Raw genomic sequence first — 17,822 nt, forward strand, 5'->3', positions numbered from 1 at the left:
TGGAAACAGTTTTTGGTGATGAGATTGGTGATCCCGTCTTGCGGGAGGTCATTACTGTGGACAGTGGAGAGGCGGAGGTGACCAGCTAAGCCATTGGCTAGACAGATCTGACGGTGACCAGCCAAGCTGTTGGTGAGACAGGTTTGACGGTTGAGGCTCTTGAGGTGTAACCCGGGTCAGGAGAAGGCATTGTTGGTGGTAGCCAGGTTACTGAGACAAGGGCCCATGGCCAGGATGGAGAAGAGGATGGGGTCCGCGTGTCAAACACGTGCGCCCGGAATGATGGGGTTGGATCGAAGAAGAGGACCGCCTCGCAGCTACGTAGCGGGAGTCCCCCGACACTCTTCCTCGCGCGTTAGGTTGTAATTCAATCCCGCTACAAAAACAACGAAATAAGAGTGAGAACAAGGTACAACGGCATCTCATACAAACAAGGCTAGCAACTAGATTTAGCGGAGCCCAGCGACAACCTTGGATAGGTTGGAAATCCGACTTAATCCTGAATTTCGGCTCCCCAACATTCTCCCCCACCGGATATTCTCATCCAGTGGTAGTAACACAGAAGGTCCCCCGCCTGATATTCCCATCCAATGGTAGCAACACAAAAAGTCCCCCTCCAAGGAGACATGGAATCTTTCAAATTCTCTATTAGCTTGGGCGCCCCCTGGCGATGGCTCAAATTCACCTGCCCGCTGCAGTCTTGGCGCTTCACATATACCAACTCGTAGAAATGTAGCACCTCCGCCACGATTGGACCCTCGCAACCGGATAAGCGCTATAGTAAGTTAAGCACCATGAGGAACCGCCACATATTAGGGCATACTTGCCCAAAAGAGATACCAAACTTGCAAACTAGGATTTTCAGATTTGGCAGGAGGGGAAACGTCACCCCCTGGCAGAAGATCGCCTCATACATGGCAGCTTACCCCACTGGCCGAATGGAGGCCTTCTCAGCAGCAGTTGGCGGACGCAACTTTACCACTCCGGGCAAGTGGAACACCCGCTTCAAACTATTGACGGCAGCCACAGTCATCGGCCCTCCCTCCTTATCAACTACGGTGCCATCACTTAGAACCCAAGCGGACTCTATCTCTCCACCTCCATACTCTCCCCCATCAGTTGAACCACTAGCGGCGCTATTGCTCGCTAACCGCTCTTCGCGCCTACTTCGGGCGGCAGCTTTCTCCCTCACCCTAGAGCTCTCTGCACGACGGGCACGACCCATTACCACCTCCCAAGGTATTGTCTGTAGCGACTCGATATCTAGAGGTTCGGACAGTGAGGTTCCTGCATGGGTAGACAGACGCAACGAGTCAATAAACACCCTATCTGCCAGGCTGAACGACACGTCAGCCCGGGAATCCTCACTACTCAAGACCTCTACGAATCTAGCCATCACAAACCTTAAAACCCAAACCAGTCCGTTCACACAAGATCTAAGCTATCCCTACGTCAATTTTCATCGATGAACATCACGAACACCCATACCCAGAAATCCGAGAAAGTGGCAAAACAAGAACAAAACGCATCCACACTCAAACCCAGATTCTACCATCTAGCAAGGCAAGAAACCCCAACCCACTGTCAAACACCTAAAACCCACCCCAAAACACAATTCAAGACCCTTAGATACACTAGGGAATGACAGAAACCACTTCGAAATAGCAAAACCAGAAACAGACAAACAAAGAAGATCTAATGAAACAGGGAAGAGATTCAGATTACCAACCTTAAAAGATGGAAACTCTGGCATGCTTGAGGGTGCTCGTCTTCACTTCAAGAGGCCTTCTCCCTTCAACGATTGATAACTTCAAGAAATCGTAGGATCTCCTCCTCTGATCTCCGAGCAAAGCTTGACAACGACGATATCAGTTCAAAGTGTGAAGTGTCAAACTACTCAGTTTTCCTCTCTTTTATGTCAACATCAAACCAATATAGGTCGTCCCGCTGAAAAATGACATCGTACCACGGCAGTACACTTGCCCCACGAATGCACTTACTCCTCAGATTAACCAAGGCGACGTCTCGGTTACAAAATCAATAATTACTCGCATTAATGGCGAAGAGACAGGCGTGCTGAAGAGACGTTATCACGCACGCTAACCAAATCTATGACAGCCACATGTCGGGCATCGATAAACGAAGCATCTACCCTAAGTAACCATGGAAGAGGGAGACTACTAATCGTCAGAGTCTCCGCTAAGCGCAATGCCGCTAGCTGAACTCCCTTTTTTCTTGCAAGCAAGTCTCTGCTAAGCACAAATCCGCTAGCGGAACTCCTCCCTTTTCTGCTTGCAAGCAAGTTTCCGCTAAGCTCAACACCACTAGTGGAACTCCATTTTCTTCTTGCAAGCAAGTCTCTGCTAAACGCAACACCGCTAGCGGAACTCCCTTTTCTTCTTGCAAGCAAGTTTCCGCTAAGCGCAACTCCGCTAGAGGAACTCCTCCCTTTTCTTCTTGCAAGCGAGTTTCCGTTAAGCGCAACACCACTAGCGGAACTCCATTTTCTTCTTGCAAGCGAGTCTCCGCTAAACGCAACACGTACCGCTAGCTGAACTCCTTTTTCTTCTTGCAAGCTAGTCTCCTCAAAACGCAACTCCGCTAGCGGAACTCCATTTTTTTTCTTGCAAGCGAGAGTCTCCGCTAAGCGCAACTCCGTTTTCGCTACTGCCCAATCTCTGGAGGGGGTCGTGCTCCTATGTTTATCGAGGAAGAGTGAGTATAGACAGTGAACCAGTCATAGGAGACTCAGGGCCAGGAAATGGACACTTTCGCTACTTGTAGTCACAAGGACAATAGAGTAGTTGGCCGGTTCTCGAAGGATGAAAAACCAGGTCGGTCACCGATTTGTTTGAGTTTAGCCGGCAGGTAAGTATCTCGGACCTCCAAGTTTTGTGAAGCATACTGCATATGTTTTATACAAGAAAACAAATGTTTGTGGTTGCCCTTTTTCTTAAAGAATTTTTCAATAAACATGCACAATATTATGTAGTAAATATTTTCAAGTATATTATTATTTTCAGACCTAGCATGGTTGGGTCAGCCCCTACTGGGCATGCTAGGACGAAAGCTCACCCCTATAATAGTGTGCAGGTTTCGAGGATGTGGTCGGGGAGCATATAGAGGAGGCACATGCCTGGCTTGGCGTATTTTTCTTGGACTTTATCAAGAAATGGTTTTGGTCCTTTATCGGATTTTGAAGTAACTTGTTCATTTACTTTCTCACTAATTTATTTGTTTATTTATTTCCTACTCGTTTACAAAAATTTTGGGAGACCCGTAACCTTGTGGCGCGTCTCCCATGCTTGTAATTACTTAGTGTTTTGTTTTATTTTCCAAATTGGGCTCCGATTGCAAGCCCAAAACTCTTAGGCCATTTCAAATTCCGCTTTTGAAAATGTGTTGTTTGGTTGCTAGAATGACTTGTCCAAGAAAGTGTTTTGTAAAGCAACAGTTTGAACCCAAAAGGCCTTGCGATTTTGGGTTGATGAGTTATCGGGATGTCATTCGTGACATGTCGGGACACCACCGATAGTTGGTATCAGGGTTTCCTGTTGATGGGCTCAGTCCAATGCTTCGTTATGCGCGACTCTCCGCTAGAGTGCCTCCCGGAGGATGCGATTCTGGTTTGTGATATTTTCAACCTCCTAGTAAGCCGCCATGGTTGCTGCGCGCTCTGCCTAGGCTTGTGAGCATGTCTCCATGAGGTCGCGCATAGCGATCAATAGCGCGGTGATTGGATCAGTGGTCATGACTAATCAAGTCTCGGTGTTCGGGCTCTGAAACTCGAGAGTGCATTGGACCTCGCTGGTCGTTACCTCACAAGGCGGATCGTCTTTGCTGGTATCGAGATTGCAGGTAGCCATAGATGTGTTGTCCTGCTAGCAAGGAGAGAGGGGAGTCCTTCTAGCGCGAAATGTTTCAGTTGTCTCGAGAGGAGTTCGATCCAGCTGAACACGGAATGTATCGGTCTGCTACAACCACTATCGGTCTCGCTTATCTGCAAAATAGACGAAGGTCAGAGGGAAGACCGGGTATGCAGGCCTTCAACGTTCCGATGCCTAAGTCAATATCGTGTAAGATAATGATAATAGAAAGTGATAGTAAACAGTTACCTCTTTAGGTTGTTGAAGATGACCTTAATGTAGCAGATTTGTGGGAACTTGGTTCCGTTTCTTTCTGTGTGGGATGCTCGGGATCCCGATATCACCCCGAGGAGTATCGGGACCCTCAGCTGGGTGCTTACCTCGCTGGTATATTGGCTATACGAGTCTTGTGATTCCGATACTTGTGCTTAGGATGTATGTGCATAGCAACAGAATGCATGATTAAGGGGTGCCCAGGTTACCGAAACGGGGACCTGTGGCCAGGTTGGCGGGGGAGATGGGATCCTAGTAACAGATACATGCACCCCCATAGATAGGGTCGGGTCAAAGAAAAAGACTGTATCGCAGCTTCGGCTCTGGAGTCCCCCAGTCGGTGTGAGTGTCGATACTCGTGAGGGCAAGAGGTCTCGGATTGAGAATGTATCGCTCTCGAGATCGACGAGTGGGAGCTAGCGGGGTTCCCGCAATGAGGTTGTTGGGGGTCTCGCGTGCACCCTGGGCCAGATTGGAGTTACTGATTGTGCCATCCTTCATATGGTTGCCGACTTGTGGAACTGTCATCGCAACCGCAGTCGTACGAATGATGAAGATCCGCGCCTAGGGTATCGGGAGGCGCAAGAGAGGCTGATGAGGGTATGTATCGTTATGAGTTTGTATGTTCTTTTGGTCCTCATTTCTTTTGCGTAGGTATGCTAACACCGGGGTGTACGATGCAGGTTGTGAACATGAATTATCATGCCTCAGCCTAGCTGGTAGCCCACTTTGATCGGGAGATAACCTGATTGCAGGGGCAGCTGAATGCCGAGAAGGAGCAGGCACGTGAGCTTTAGAGTGCACTGGATAGCGGCCAAGTGGAGCATAAGGAGGTGAGGCGGGCGACTGACGAAGGGATCGTGAGGAGGATGGAGTTGGAGCAATCACTCGTAGTGGACGCGGCTCGCCTTCAAGAGGCCGAGGATGCTATCGCTCCACTGAGGGAGTTCAACCTGGATCTAACCAGGAAGCTACAACTGGCGGACGGTGGCTTGAAGGCAGTGGATCAGGTTAGGGCCCGAGTTGGCGAGGCTGAAGAGCATCTGCAAGAGTTGGAAAGGCAAGTCCGGGAACACGATGCAGAGTTGGAGCTTCGTGCTGCTGCTCTGGAGAGTTTGGCTCCTTTTCCCGATCGCGTGGTGGAATTGGAGGGGCAGGTTAGGACTTTGCAAAGGGAGGTTGACCGCTTAAGAGACGTTGAGCTCGAGGCAGGCGAGAGGGAGGCAAAGATGGAGCGATTGAGGAAGGAGTTCGTTGAGCAGCAGACTCAGGCCAGTAGCTTTGCCGAGGACTGCATCCGCTTGCGCGCCGCTGCCGAGACACATTTTGACAAACTCCACAAGGCTAAGTGAGATGGCACTGATAAGGCGGTGGATCTCTACCTCCGGTCAGATCACTTTCAAGAGAGGATGAACAAGACCTTCTCGGATGGGGCCCTGCACTTGATCCGAGATGGTATCGTTGCCGGTTGGATTGACCATGAGAAGATGGTTCGGGATATGTAGGCCAAGAATGCGGCGTGATAGCAGGCCAGTGCAGCGAGTGGTGGTTAAGGTGCTGGGGTTGTGATCCGGGAGCAGGCTGCTGTACCGAAGCATGTGTCGGGCCGAGCTGGCGATTGCGAGGAAGAGGGCGCTACTAGCGAGTGAGGGGAGGCCCGTATGGATACTGAGGGTGAAGTGCAAGGAGAAAATGTTGGAGAGCGAGAGCGAGATCGAGTAAGGGAGCGGGCACGCAGTGCCGAGGGCGAGACTTAGCTTCTGCAATATGGTTTTTTTTGTGCTAGCGATAGGCTTGCTTTTTGCTTGTAAATGTCGTGGAATTTGTTGAGACTTTGACCGAGTGGTCTGGTATTTGGGGTGTCCGTTTTGCATTGGGACACAAACGTTTATGGGGAATGGACATTGTTGGGCGATAGTTCCCCGTGCGTTGAATATATTTATTGCTTTGGCGATTGGTTGCCTTGTCATTACTGTAGGTCATTAAAGCAACGCGACGATTGGTCTTCTGGAGACTGGTAGTGGCGGTGACACTCCCCTATAAATAGGCAGAGAGGGGGGGTTGTTTTCATCACATTTTCAACATGGCATTCTCTTTGTTTTTCATTATGCTTCTGCTTCTGAAATCTTTCCTTCCTTCTGTTGATTTGCTTTTTCCATAATTCTAGGCTTTATAGCTTAATCTCATCTTGGGTTATGGGCTTTATAGCCTAATCTCACAAGGATTCGGCTTCATCACTCGTTAGGGGATTGAGCAATCTGTGCTCCTGCGGAACTGAAAGCATGTCCAAGTGAAAAACCCAAGGACTAAGATCATTGGAGGTGCGGCGGGCTGCAACGATGGAGATCTGGTGGTGATATGGCAGAGAGTGGTGTAGGGCACCTGCCCCCCAGTCTTTCCCACCGGAGGCCGGCCAGCCTATCAATCCTCCAATTTAGTGATCTTCTTATAGAGCTCCTCATTTTCCAAAGAATCGGACTTGGTTGGAGCCAGCTTGCACCGAACTCGAGAGGACAAGCGAGGATAGTCGCATGTGTATCGCGCTCATGCGCTATGGTGTGTATCGCATTTGTATTAATATGTAACATGTTGTTGTTGTGTATCGCCTTTGTAGGGAGTATCAATTGGTGTATCGCTATTGGTCGCAAAGCTCATTATGGTGAACTTTCGTTTTGGAGAATATATCACATTTTATTATGTTATCACCCTTTCATTCTTGTATGTCTTTCATTATGTATCACTTGTCATTGTGGCGGAGTGCGAGTGTGGGCGCCGCATTTTATGGCAAGGTAAATAGGTAATATAATATCGGTACTTAAGGCGAGAGCGAGTGGCAAACCTTTGACGTTGAGTGATTTCATTTGGCATGGCATCTCTGTTGCTACATTGTATCGCATATCATGGCAGTCCGTAAGGAGTTCATGAATCGAGAAGGGTCGCGTAGCGTTAACACATTCTTTCGTGGCGATGTATCGCCTATCATTCAGTCATAGTGGAGTGTCGTATATCATTCATTCATTCATTGACGGCAGAGTATTGCGCATTCATTCATCAATTGATGGCGGAGTATCGCACATTCATTCGTGGCGAGATATCGTGTAACATTCATTCAATGATTCATTCATGGAGATGTATCACGTAACGTTACATCGCGTAACGTTAACATTCATTCATTAATAGGAGCATTCATTCATTTTTGGCGATATATCACGTGACGTTAACATTCATTCATTGATGGTGGAGTATCGTGTAACATTCATTCATGGAGATGTATCGTGTAACGTTAATTCATTCATTGATAAGAGTATTCATTCATTTGTGGCGAGCACTCCTTACTGGCAAGACAACACATCAATGGCTACCAGCACTCCCGATACTAGCAGCGGGGACCTAGTGCCAAATGTTTCAGCTGTCTCGCAAGGGGTTTGATCCAACTAAACACGGGATGTATCGGTCTGCTACTATCACTATTGATCTCGCTTATCTGCAAAACAGATGAAAGTCAGAGGGAAGACAGGGTGTGCCGGCCTTCAACGCTCTGATTCCTAAGTCAGTATCGTGTAAGATAATGATAATGGAAAGTGATAGTAAAACAGTTACCTCTTTGGGTTGTTGGAGATGACCTTAATGTAGCAGATTTGTGGGAGCTTGGTTCCGTTTCTTTTGGTGTGGGATGCTCGGGGTTCCCGATATCACCCTGAGGGGTATCAGGACCCTCAGCTGGGAGCTTAATTACCTTGCTTGTGTATTGGCGATATGAGTCTTGTGCTTTCGATACTTATGCCTAGGAGGTATGTGCATACCAACATTCTCTATCATATACTATAAAATATCTCCTTGCTAATGTACTATTTATGCCTACAATGATTTTACCACTATAAAAATAGTCAAAGAATAATATACTGCGTGTTAGTAGTACCTAAAAGGCTCGCGGTGCATTAATACAAGTATCATGAGAATTTATAATAAATTAACTTCAAATACCAAAAACTACAATTTGCAATTATTCATATATCATTTGAAATTTTTATCCTAATTACGAATCATTGATACTAGTACAAATCCCGTTTGGTGCTGCGGGTTTGTTTCTTCCTGAATTTTATGCATAATAGAGTAGCAATTATAACTCAAAAAATGTTGGCTTACTTTCATGATGGATATGTAATATAACTAAATCTGTTATTATTTTACAAATTGGAAAAGTTAGTGTTCTAACCAGGATTGTGTATTTACAATATTACAATAGACGAAGATTAAAAAAGGTGGTTCGATATGGAACATCAATGGCGATTTCCCGTCAAGCGATGACATGAGCATTACGGCAAATTTTCTTCACGGCTAGTGCTGGGGTTTCCAATTTTTATTTTTTGGCATCTGTCTTGTATTTGGGCCAAGCATACCTATAATTTGCCTCTTATGCTTGCCTGTGTGGCTCCTATGTGCTATGTTTTCCGATGAAGACTTCAATTTGTTCTCAAACTCTATTATGGAATCGAAACAACCATTCCACGAGTAACTGTCTCCAGTTCATATTGTTAAGTTGTATGTGGATGAGATGATTTCAAATTCTATCAAAACCAATTTCAATGCGAACAATGGACAATCAACTACTTGGTATATATTCCCATCGAAAAAAAAAAATACCGCTCGGTGTTTATCCTCTGACTGTAGTTTCCACAAGCTTTTTCCAAAACAGTCTTCAGCAGCCAGTCGTTATTCTAATCGATCTAAGCATATCATCATCTGGAATTTTATGTAAATGAGGTATATTCAAATTTATGCAGAAAACAGAAGTGATTTGAAAATAATTTTTATAATTTCGAGTTGTGAGTGATAAGTCGAACAGCTATCATCATACAAGAATTATCCTCTATATATCTCTTACCTCACATCTTATATATAATTTATTGTTCATTGAAGAGAAAATTAACCAAACCAAAAATGGGGGCTCAAATAGAGCTAAACAATCACCAATTTTGTTTTGGTACTAGATATCACAGTGAAATTGATATAAGGTGTTACCAACATCCTCGATTAATATCCTGATTTATTGAATGATTTTGGAAAGCTGAGTTTCTGCGAGTATACAAGTCCTAATCGTACTATAATGAGGAACTTAATTCGAAAGCTTTACTCTATCAAAAAGCAATTACCAAATATTATTTTGTCAAAATTCCCCTTTGCATCATGAGTAAAGCGGATGAGTTTAAGTTCTCGTCCTCCTTACTTTCGAAACGACGAGTCCCAAACAGATAACCCCAACACATTAAGTTGCAGAGTGTCTAAGAGTAGACCTCTTACTCCCATCTAATTGGTCAAGCTTGTTGAGAATATATACATCCCACATGGGAAAAATGGAACCTTACCTATGAGTTTATAAGGGTTTAGGCCACTCCATCCATTGTCAATTGGTTTTAGATGCGAACCCCATATTACTTTATCATGGTATCAGAGCGGGTTACTCACGTGTGCATGCCTAACGACCACACGGGCTCCACGTCACTCAAAGTTGTCCACGTGTATGGCTTGAAAATTTGCCACACGTGCGGAGGCATGTTGAGAATATATACATCCCACATGGAAAAAATGGGACCTTGCCTACGGGTTTATAATAAAGGTTTGGGCCACTCTATCCATTGCTAATTGGTTTTGGATGCGAACACCAAATTACTTTATCAAACCTTACTTGTCATCATCAGGTGCATCATGCAGTGCCAATTGATTTTAGATGCGAACCCTAAATTATTTTACCAGACCTCACTTGCCATCATCAGGTGCATCATGCAGTGCTTTGATCATACATTTGTGTGTGTGTTCTTATTTTTTAATTTTATTGTGTTTCTTTTCAATTTTGGATTGAAATTGAAAATGTAGGGTTGGCTGGTTCGGAAAATTGATATGCAGGCATATCAAATTCACATGCAAGCCAGTGGCCACCGCATGCATCAGTTGCATGCAATGCTCAGCTCAACCTAGCTAAAACACATGTCGTTCCTCAAACAGGTACATGTGTTTCTTTAAAGAGGATCAAGTGATAAGAATAAAAAAAAAAAATGCATGCATATCTAACCTAGTCAAAGATGTACTACGTCCTTCTCACTACTGCCGAACTAATTTCTGACTCTTTTAAGACTGGCTAATAAATTCAAGGATCGGTATGTCCTCGTCTTTTCTCGACCCCATGCACTATAAATTGACAAGTCGTGGAGGAAACCAAGCATTCCATCCTGAGTTTGTAAAGAGTAGTGTCGAAGTTTCAGAGAAACCATGAAGAATTTCAAGGCTTTCAATTTGCTAGGGCTTCTGTTTGCCCTTTTTCTCATCTCTTCCACTGTCACAGCTGATGAGAAATCCAAAGAGGAGAATAAAGGTAATTAATGAAATAACGACTTGAGAAATTTACATATAGGTTCTCTAATGCAATTGAGTTTATATATACATTTATATTTATATGTACATTGATAAATACACCACGGACTAATCGATGTTATCTTTTATATACATGCAGCTGTAGTGGATGGGGCAACAAAGGAGATGAATCCGGTGCCAGTTGATGACGTAAAACAAGGCCGAGGGGGAGGATATTGCGGGCGCTGCTGCTGGAAACATGGCTACCATTATTGTGGTAGTCAGTGTTGTTGGCCTGAGAAGGAAGAAACAGAAGCTGTAGGCGAGGCCGCCGCTGATGCCAACCCTGATGGATATGGCTGGGGTGGCGGACGAGGAGGCGGTGGCTGGGGAGGCGGAAGAGGTGGCGGTGGCGGACGAGGAGGAGGTGGTGGCTGGGGAGGAGGAGGCAGTGCAGCAGCTTATGAAGACAACCCTGATGGATATGGCTGGGGAGGGGGACGAGGAGGCGGAAGAGGTGGCGGTGGCTGGGGAGGTGGAAGAGGTGGCGGTGGCGGTGGCGGACGAGGAGGAGGTGGTGGCTGGGGGGGAGGAGGCGGTGCAGCAGCTTATGAAGCCAAGCCTGATGGATATGGCTGGGGAGGGGGACGAGGAGGCGGACGAGGTGGAGGTGGCTGGGGAGGCGGACGAGGCGGAGGTGGTTGGGGAGGGGGTAACTGATCGAAGCCAGAGTAGTAGGCTTTTGGAAAAACTATGTACATAAATAATATCAGTATGTATGGTAGAGAACTAGAGACTAAAAGAAAGTATGTACGTAATTAAGAGAAAAATATGAGTGAGCTCCGTGACAAGCATGCAAGAGAGCATGAAGGTCGGGTTAAATATCACCTGAAATAATTTGACCCTAGCCTAGCTAGCGAGCTCCAAACTATAGAGGACAGACCCTTGTCGTCCGTGAAATATGTAAGGTCCTTTATGTGTAGCACTTTCTACACTTTGGAAGCATGATACGTACTTGCAATGTTAATGTATGAAGCATATCCTATAAAGGCTATAATCTGGTCCTTCGATGTCCTACATTTAAGAACTTAATTTTTCTAACCAATAAACCCCCACCGCTTGCTTTCTGCGACTTAACCCTGGACACATGTCTTAGTTAGCTGTCTATGTGACTATGTACTTGATCTATCCTCAGGATGTGAATTGGTACAAATTATTTTTCTTCTTTCTCGATCGGGTTCAAGGAGGGCTGAAGCCCAAAATCCTACCTATTAATAGAGATATAGGATCAAAAATTTGATGACTCAACTCTAAAGTAGTCTATTTCAAGGTTTTGATCTGTAGACATTGTCGATTCTGCAATCCTAGTGTCTGCTTGCAACTAATTCTAAAGACATTTGGATTTTAAATAACAAACATAATACAATGTATGTTGTGCTTATCGAGTTGAAAGCTACACCAAATTAATAAACGATGACATCGATCAACATCCAAAAGGAGGGATTACAAGAGATAATCAACACCTTTTTCTGTTATTCAATAGATTAGTTGTAACATAGATCGAGGTGACATTGGATAAGACATCCCACACCCTCGCTATTCTTGTAAATTCCAAATTGAAATTTTGGTTATAACAGAGTTATTACCATTAGTTGTATCATAGAACTGGTATTGGATAAGACATCCCACACCCTGGCTATTCTTACCAAAATTTCAAATAAGTGTCAGATCAGCATGCAGGTTGAATTGAATAAAACAGTTGGGTCGATCTGATGTGGGAAAAACATACCCCTAGCCAGAAGAATGGATTATTCAGGTCGCATTGAGGGAGCCGATACAACATGTTAGATCCCTAAATGCATGGTAAATTAGGTCCACTTAATCATTAGGTTTCTATATGTGTAAAGAACTATTATTCTGAAAAATACTTAGAATATCAAACGCGGGAAAATTCTAAGGTACATACATATATATTATATACATATTTATAGATGTGACAAAAAAAATTGTAGTCACTGTGATAACGTTAGTCCTGTATGTTTTTTGTAATTTTAGTCCTATCGAGGTAATTACTCCATATACAACCATTTCACAATTTTGTAGACAAATTTGTTGTCAATATAGTAACTTAATTCAATTATATGTAAATAATGTAAAACAAACGTGATAAATATGTTGTCAATGTAGCAAATTTTGTTCAATTAGATATAAAGTGATGAATATTTGATAAACATCCTAGTATTATAAACAACTCATTGAATGGCTATGTGCGTAATCCATTTGGGTGATAAATTTTTACACAAGGGTGTACTGGTTACTGAGATGAAGCTTTTGTGAATTATATCATTTACATGCCAGACCAACGAACTCACAAAAAGAGTTCACCAAAATTATGCTTTTGTTAACATCCGTCACACAAGTGTCGAATAAATCCACATGAAAACCACCGGCCACCACCGCAACCACTTATTCATTGCATGCATGCTGAGCTCGGCGTAGAGACATGTCACTCCTTAAACCAGTACGTGTTTTTCTATCAAGAGGATCAAAGTGATAAGAACTCAAGTAGTTTTACCAAGTCAAACGTGATAAGAACTCAAGTAGTTTTACCAAGTCAAACGTATACTACGTCTTCTTCACTACAACCATACTAAAATATGACTCCCTAGTCTTGACTTTTGAATCAAGTAATGGTGCACCCACCATAGTACTACTACACAGAACACTTTTAATGACATTTGAAAAACGTCATGAAAAGGTTTCCATGACGTTTTTCAAACGCCACAATTGACGTCGTCTCTACTGGTGCAGTCTTTTCCTAACCTTTACAATGAAATTTCAAAAACGTCATGAAAATCTTTTAATGACGTATGTAAAATGTCATCAAAAGCATTTCAATGACATTTCCTAAATGCCATGTTAAGATTCTTCTATGGCATTTTTCAACTGTCATAGAAAAAATTTCATGGCATTTATAACACGTCATTGAAAGATTTTTCATGATGTTTTCAAACGCCATTAATTTTTTTCTACTTTAAAAAAAAATTAATTTGTAATTAAATTCAGAAATAAATTATCCTTTTTATTTACACAAATCACAATGGAGATACAACACTAAAATTAGTTTCATTAACAAATTATGATACTTGTTTCATCATTTGGCTTCACTAAATCAAAAGAGTATCCAAAACAAATCCAAAGTTAATAAACTAGCTAGGCAAATAGCTGACCCGCTCATCCACTGGTCTCCAACTTGCAGTTGTTCCATATGAGATTCACCTTGTGATTATGGACTCATGTCTGAAATCCCATGATGGACCTAATAGATCTTCTAAACAGGAAATTAAATGGTTAAAGAAAAAAGTAGCATAAAGCCACATTTTAAAACATATTTCAAGCATTTCAGTCTTGAAAGAAAAGGGTTTATATATGTACCTTTCCACTCAGAGAAACAAGCTTTATATTTTGGATCAAGAGTCAAGTAGGGATTACTCCAATCTGCAAATATTCCATAACGCTGCAAAGAGATGACATAATTAATGTTCACTAATATTCAAGCAGATAATTACCATCTATTTACAACTAAATATTTCATTTTTGATAATGGAGACAAGTAGAAAATTAAACATCCAGAGTCCCAGACCTACAAACAACTTCCATACTGTACCTGAAAGGAATTCATCTAGAAGTACATTCTGACATAACAGTTAGTAAAAAGCAAACAATGCCAGAGATTACCTTAAATGATTTCATCTGAGTGTTAACTGTTTGCTTGGCAAATTTAGCTGCCTTCACTCCCAACTTTATTGGAATGAGATCCTTTCGAGCAGCTTGGTCAAGGGATTGCAGAACTATATAATTCAAATGATGCAAGTTAATCTCAGGATTTGACTAAATGGAAAGCAAACCTAGTCTACCTAATCTTGATTTCAAGTAATTTAGGCCACTTTAGGATAAATAAGAGAAGAGCAAATGATTAAGGCCACTTGATTTCAAGCCAATTCATTCACTGTATTATGAACACAGTTTGCAAATATTAAATGAACGAGCAGAGGATTGGTTGTATAGACCAGCACCTAGAGTTATAGTTTTTAAGTTTTAATTGAATAGTTTATAGTTTGAAAATTGTACCTCATAAAGGTGAGATAAGAGAGTGCCGGTGGTCTTTTGGGCAACCAAACAACAAGCCGTAAACACTAATGTCCCAAAACCTAAATTAAAATGAAACCCCAAAAATGAAAATGAAACGCATTCATCAAAAGCTAAATTACAAACAATCTTGAACCAACACTCAACCCAAATTTTATCAAACAATGAAGAAGACTTGGAAAACAACCGATTCAGAGAAACCCATGGACAATCTTACCTGAATGAGATGAGAAGATATTGTCCCAACAAAGTCTAATTTTTCAATTTGGGGATGATTAATTAGAAACAAAATAAAAAATCGCAAAATTGAAAACAGAACCCAAGCTTGAAATTCAAGGATTTGAAGAAAGGAGTTAAGAAGTTGAGTGAAACAGACCCGGTATCGAAGTTGAGAGCATCATTCAGATTCAGAGGGTGTGGGCGTGTGCCTACACATTCCAGAGACATTCCCTGCATCTCCCTCTTCAGAACAACACAAATTAAACGCCCATTACCAAACCCATTTATTGCTCTCATGAATCCCAAATCTTAGCTATCTCTCCTGAAATCCCAAATGTTAGATATCCACAATGTTACAAATATTCTGGAGAAAGGAAAAGAAGAAGAAAAACACAATACCTAATTGGGGGTTTTTGAAACCCTAGAATTTTCACTTCAAATTTGATCTGGGGAGGCTTCGCGTTAACTTGTTTGAAGGAAGCTAGAATCCCCGACCCAATCACAAGAAGGACGAATTGAAATGGAGAATCTACAGAGAAGCTAATGATAAAAAGTTCGGGGTAGGGGAGTGAGAGACTTCGGGGAAAAGAGGGAGAAATGAGAGTAGGACTTGATCTTTGAGGTCCCTTTTGTTTTTTATCTTTTGGCCATTATAATTTCATGACGTTTACTGAATGTCATAGATTATACAAGTTCTATGGCATTTTGTAAATGTCACAGTTAATTTGAGTTCTATGACGCCATTGCTAAATTGAGTTCTATGACGTTATTGTGCTAGTTTTCATGGCATTTAAAAATCATCATAAACATAATGGCATTCCTAAACGTCATTACGTTATTATTATTACATGAATTTTTTTTTTCAATGTTACATTTAATGACATTTCATGAAAAAAAAACGTCATTAATAAGACATTTAATGATGTTTTTGGTTAAATGCCATTAATTTTCTGTCATTAAAAGCCATAGTTGTAGTAGATATATCCGGGTTCTTATCGTATTTTAGTGCTACTGCAGTTGACCTCCATGCACTATAAAATTGGCAAATTTTCGAGCAACCCTAGCATTCCATCCCTAGATTTCAAGTACTAACAAAGTTTACAGGTATTATGAATTTCAAGGCTTTCATTTTGCTAGGGCTTCTGTTTGGGCTTGTTCTTATTTCTTCCACTGTCACAGATGATCAGAAATCCAAATATGAGAATACAGGTATAACTCATCCAAAAATGAAGTCTCATAAATTTACGTATAGCTAATCTCAATTCTGTAATGTTCTGAATTCTGATGTAGGTGAATATACATTCATACGTATGAAATGACTGATATTATGTTGTATTATGTATATGCAGCTGTAGTGAATGAGGCGACAAAGGAAACGAATCCAGAGCAAGTAGATGGCACTAAACAAGGTGGTGGAGGATATTGCGGCCGCTACTGCTGGCTTCATGGTTACCATTATTGTGGTAATAAGTGCTGTTGGCCGGAGAAAAAAGAATCAAAAGTGGTAAACGAAGCCGCTCCTTATGAAGCTAACCCTGATGGATATGGCGGAGGCTCGGGAGGAGGCGGTCGTGGAGGTGGATGGGGAGGAGTTGGTGGTGGATATGGAAAAGGTGGCAGCTGGGGGGGTGGAGGAGGAAACTGATTGAAGTTGAAGTACTAGGTTTATGAAGAATGAACATGGATATATATATATATATATATATATATATATATATAGAGAGATATATATATGTGTGTGTGTGTGTGTGTGATTATATATATATATAGAGATATATATATATATAATATATAATATATATATATGTGTGTGTGTGTGTGTGGAAGTTCTTATACTTCTATTATTCTATATAGAATATGTGCATATATATATATATATTCTACATATCGGTTGACCAATTCGATCGGATTCGAAAATATGGTGAAATTGGCTAAATTTTGTACCACACTCATAATTTATTGTAATAAACTCATCCAACGGTCGGTTTTTCCATTTTCTTTGAATTGATATGGGTTGCTCTTTGGAGTGTATGATATATAAATATAGGTTTATAAGAGTCACTAAGTTTGACCTAGTTGATCGAATTTGAAACGATAACCAAATTGGCTGGATTTTCTACAACCACCATAAAACATTACAATCTCTCAATTGAGCGGTTGGTTTCTCCGAATTCATTTTTCACTTCATGATTGCTTTAGAATGAACCTAAACAATTTAAATACAATGTATATGTCATACAACTTTAGGAGGAAAATTGGTATAGACCAATGTGTTTGTAATTAATTTTTTTTTTTTTTATCTTATGTCCACGCACATCCATTGATGGAATATATACAAACGTGATGTGAAAAAATAAGCACGTTTCGAGGTTGTCACGGCATCGGTCAACCAATAAAACATATAAGTGTCTACGGTTGACTAATCCGATCGGATTCGAAAATATGGTGAAATTGGCTAAATTTTTTACCACACTCATAATTTATTGTAATAAACTCATCCAACGGTCGGTTTTTTCATTTTCTTTGAATTGATAGGGGTTTCTCTTTGGAGTGTATGATATATAAATATAAGTTTATAAGAGTAACTACGTTTGACCTAGTTGATCGAATTCGAAACGAGAACTAAATTGGCTGGATTTTCTAAAACCACCATAAAACATTACAATCTCTTCATCGAGCGGTTGGTTTCTCCGAATTCATTTTCCACTTCATGGTTGCTTTAGAATGAACCTAAACAATTTAAATACAATGTATAAGTCATATAACTTTAGGAATAAAATTGGTATAGTCCAATGTGTTTGTAATTAAAATTAATTTTTTTTTATCTTTTGTCCACGCACATCCATCAATGGAATATATACAAACATGATGTGAAAAAATAAGCACGTTTCGCGGTTGCCACGCCATCGGTCAACCAATAAAACATATAAGTGACTACGGTTGACCAATCCGATCGGATTCGAAAAT

The 17,822-nt window shown here is 41.7% G+C and overlaps 3 protein-coding genes across 6 annotated transcripts; 2 read left to right on the forward strand and 1 right to left on the reverse strand.

Annotated features, from left to right (window-relative positions):
• The first annotated feature begins 10,367 nt into the window (after positions 1-10,367).
• Positions 10,368-11,556, forward strand: LOC112185070 (putative glycine-rich cell wall structural protein 1). Its single transcript, XM_024323277.2, has 2 exons — positions 10,368-10,509; positions 10,648-11,556. Exons 1-2 carry the CDS (start codon positions 10,407-10,409, stop codon positions 11,205-11,207), a joined length of 663 nt encoding a protein of 220 aa, XP_024179045.1. The 5' UTR covers positions 10,368-10,406; the 3' UTR covers positions 11,208-11,556.
• Positions 11,557-13,549: 1,993 nt separating this feature from the next.
• LOC112185424 (isoleucine--tRNA ligase, chloroplastic/mitochondrial-like) lies at positions 13,550-15,515 on the reverse strand. Of its 4 annotated transcripts, none has more exons than XR_005807057.1 (6): positions 15,255-15,515; positions 14,854-15,177; positions 14,619-14,698; positions 14,226-14,338; positions 13,923-14,004; positions 13,718-13,815 (listed from the first exon to the last, which is right to left on the reverse strand). XR_005807057.1 is itself a non-coding variant. In XM_040515195.1 (5 exons), exons 2-5 carry the CDS (start codon positions 15,035-15,037, stop codon positions 13,763-13,765), a joined length of 276 nt encoding a protein of 91 aa, XP_040371129.1. In that variant the 5' UTR covers positions 15,038-15,177; positions 15,255-15,513; the 3' UTR covers positions 13,550-13,762. The 4 variants fall into 4 exon arrangements, 2 of the variants coding, with proteins under 2 accessions (XP_040371129.1, XP_040371130.1); XR_002930268.2 differs by having other exon boundaries at positions 15,013-15,177; positions 15,255-15,509; XM_040515195.1 differs by lacking the exon at positions 14,619-14,698 and having other exon boundaries at positions 13,550-13,818; positions 15,013-15,177; positions 15,255-15,513.
• Positions 15,516-15,964: 449 nt separating this feature from the next.
• On the forward strand, positions 15,965-16,500 carry LOC112185071 (dormancy-associated protein 2-like). The gene is made up of 2 exons (XM_024323278.1): positions 15,965-16,064; positions 16,205-16,500. Exons 1-2 carry the CDS (start codon positions 15,965-15,967, stop codon positions 16,498-16,500), a joined length of 396 nt encoding a protein of 131 aa, XP_024179046.1.
• The last annotated feature ends 1,322 nt before the right edge of the window (positions 16,501-17,822 follow it).

This window comes from Rosa chinensis, chromosome 2 (assembly GCF_002994745.2).
Source record: "Rosa chinensis cultivar Old Blush chromosome 2, RchiOBHm-V2, whole genome shotgun sequence".
NCBI lineage: Eukaryota > Viridiplantae > Streptophyta > Magnoliopsida > Rosales > Rosaceae > Rosa > Rosa chinensis.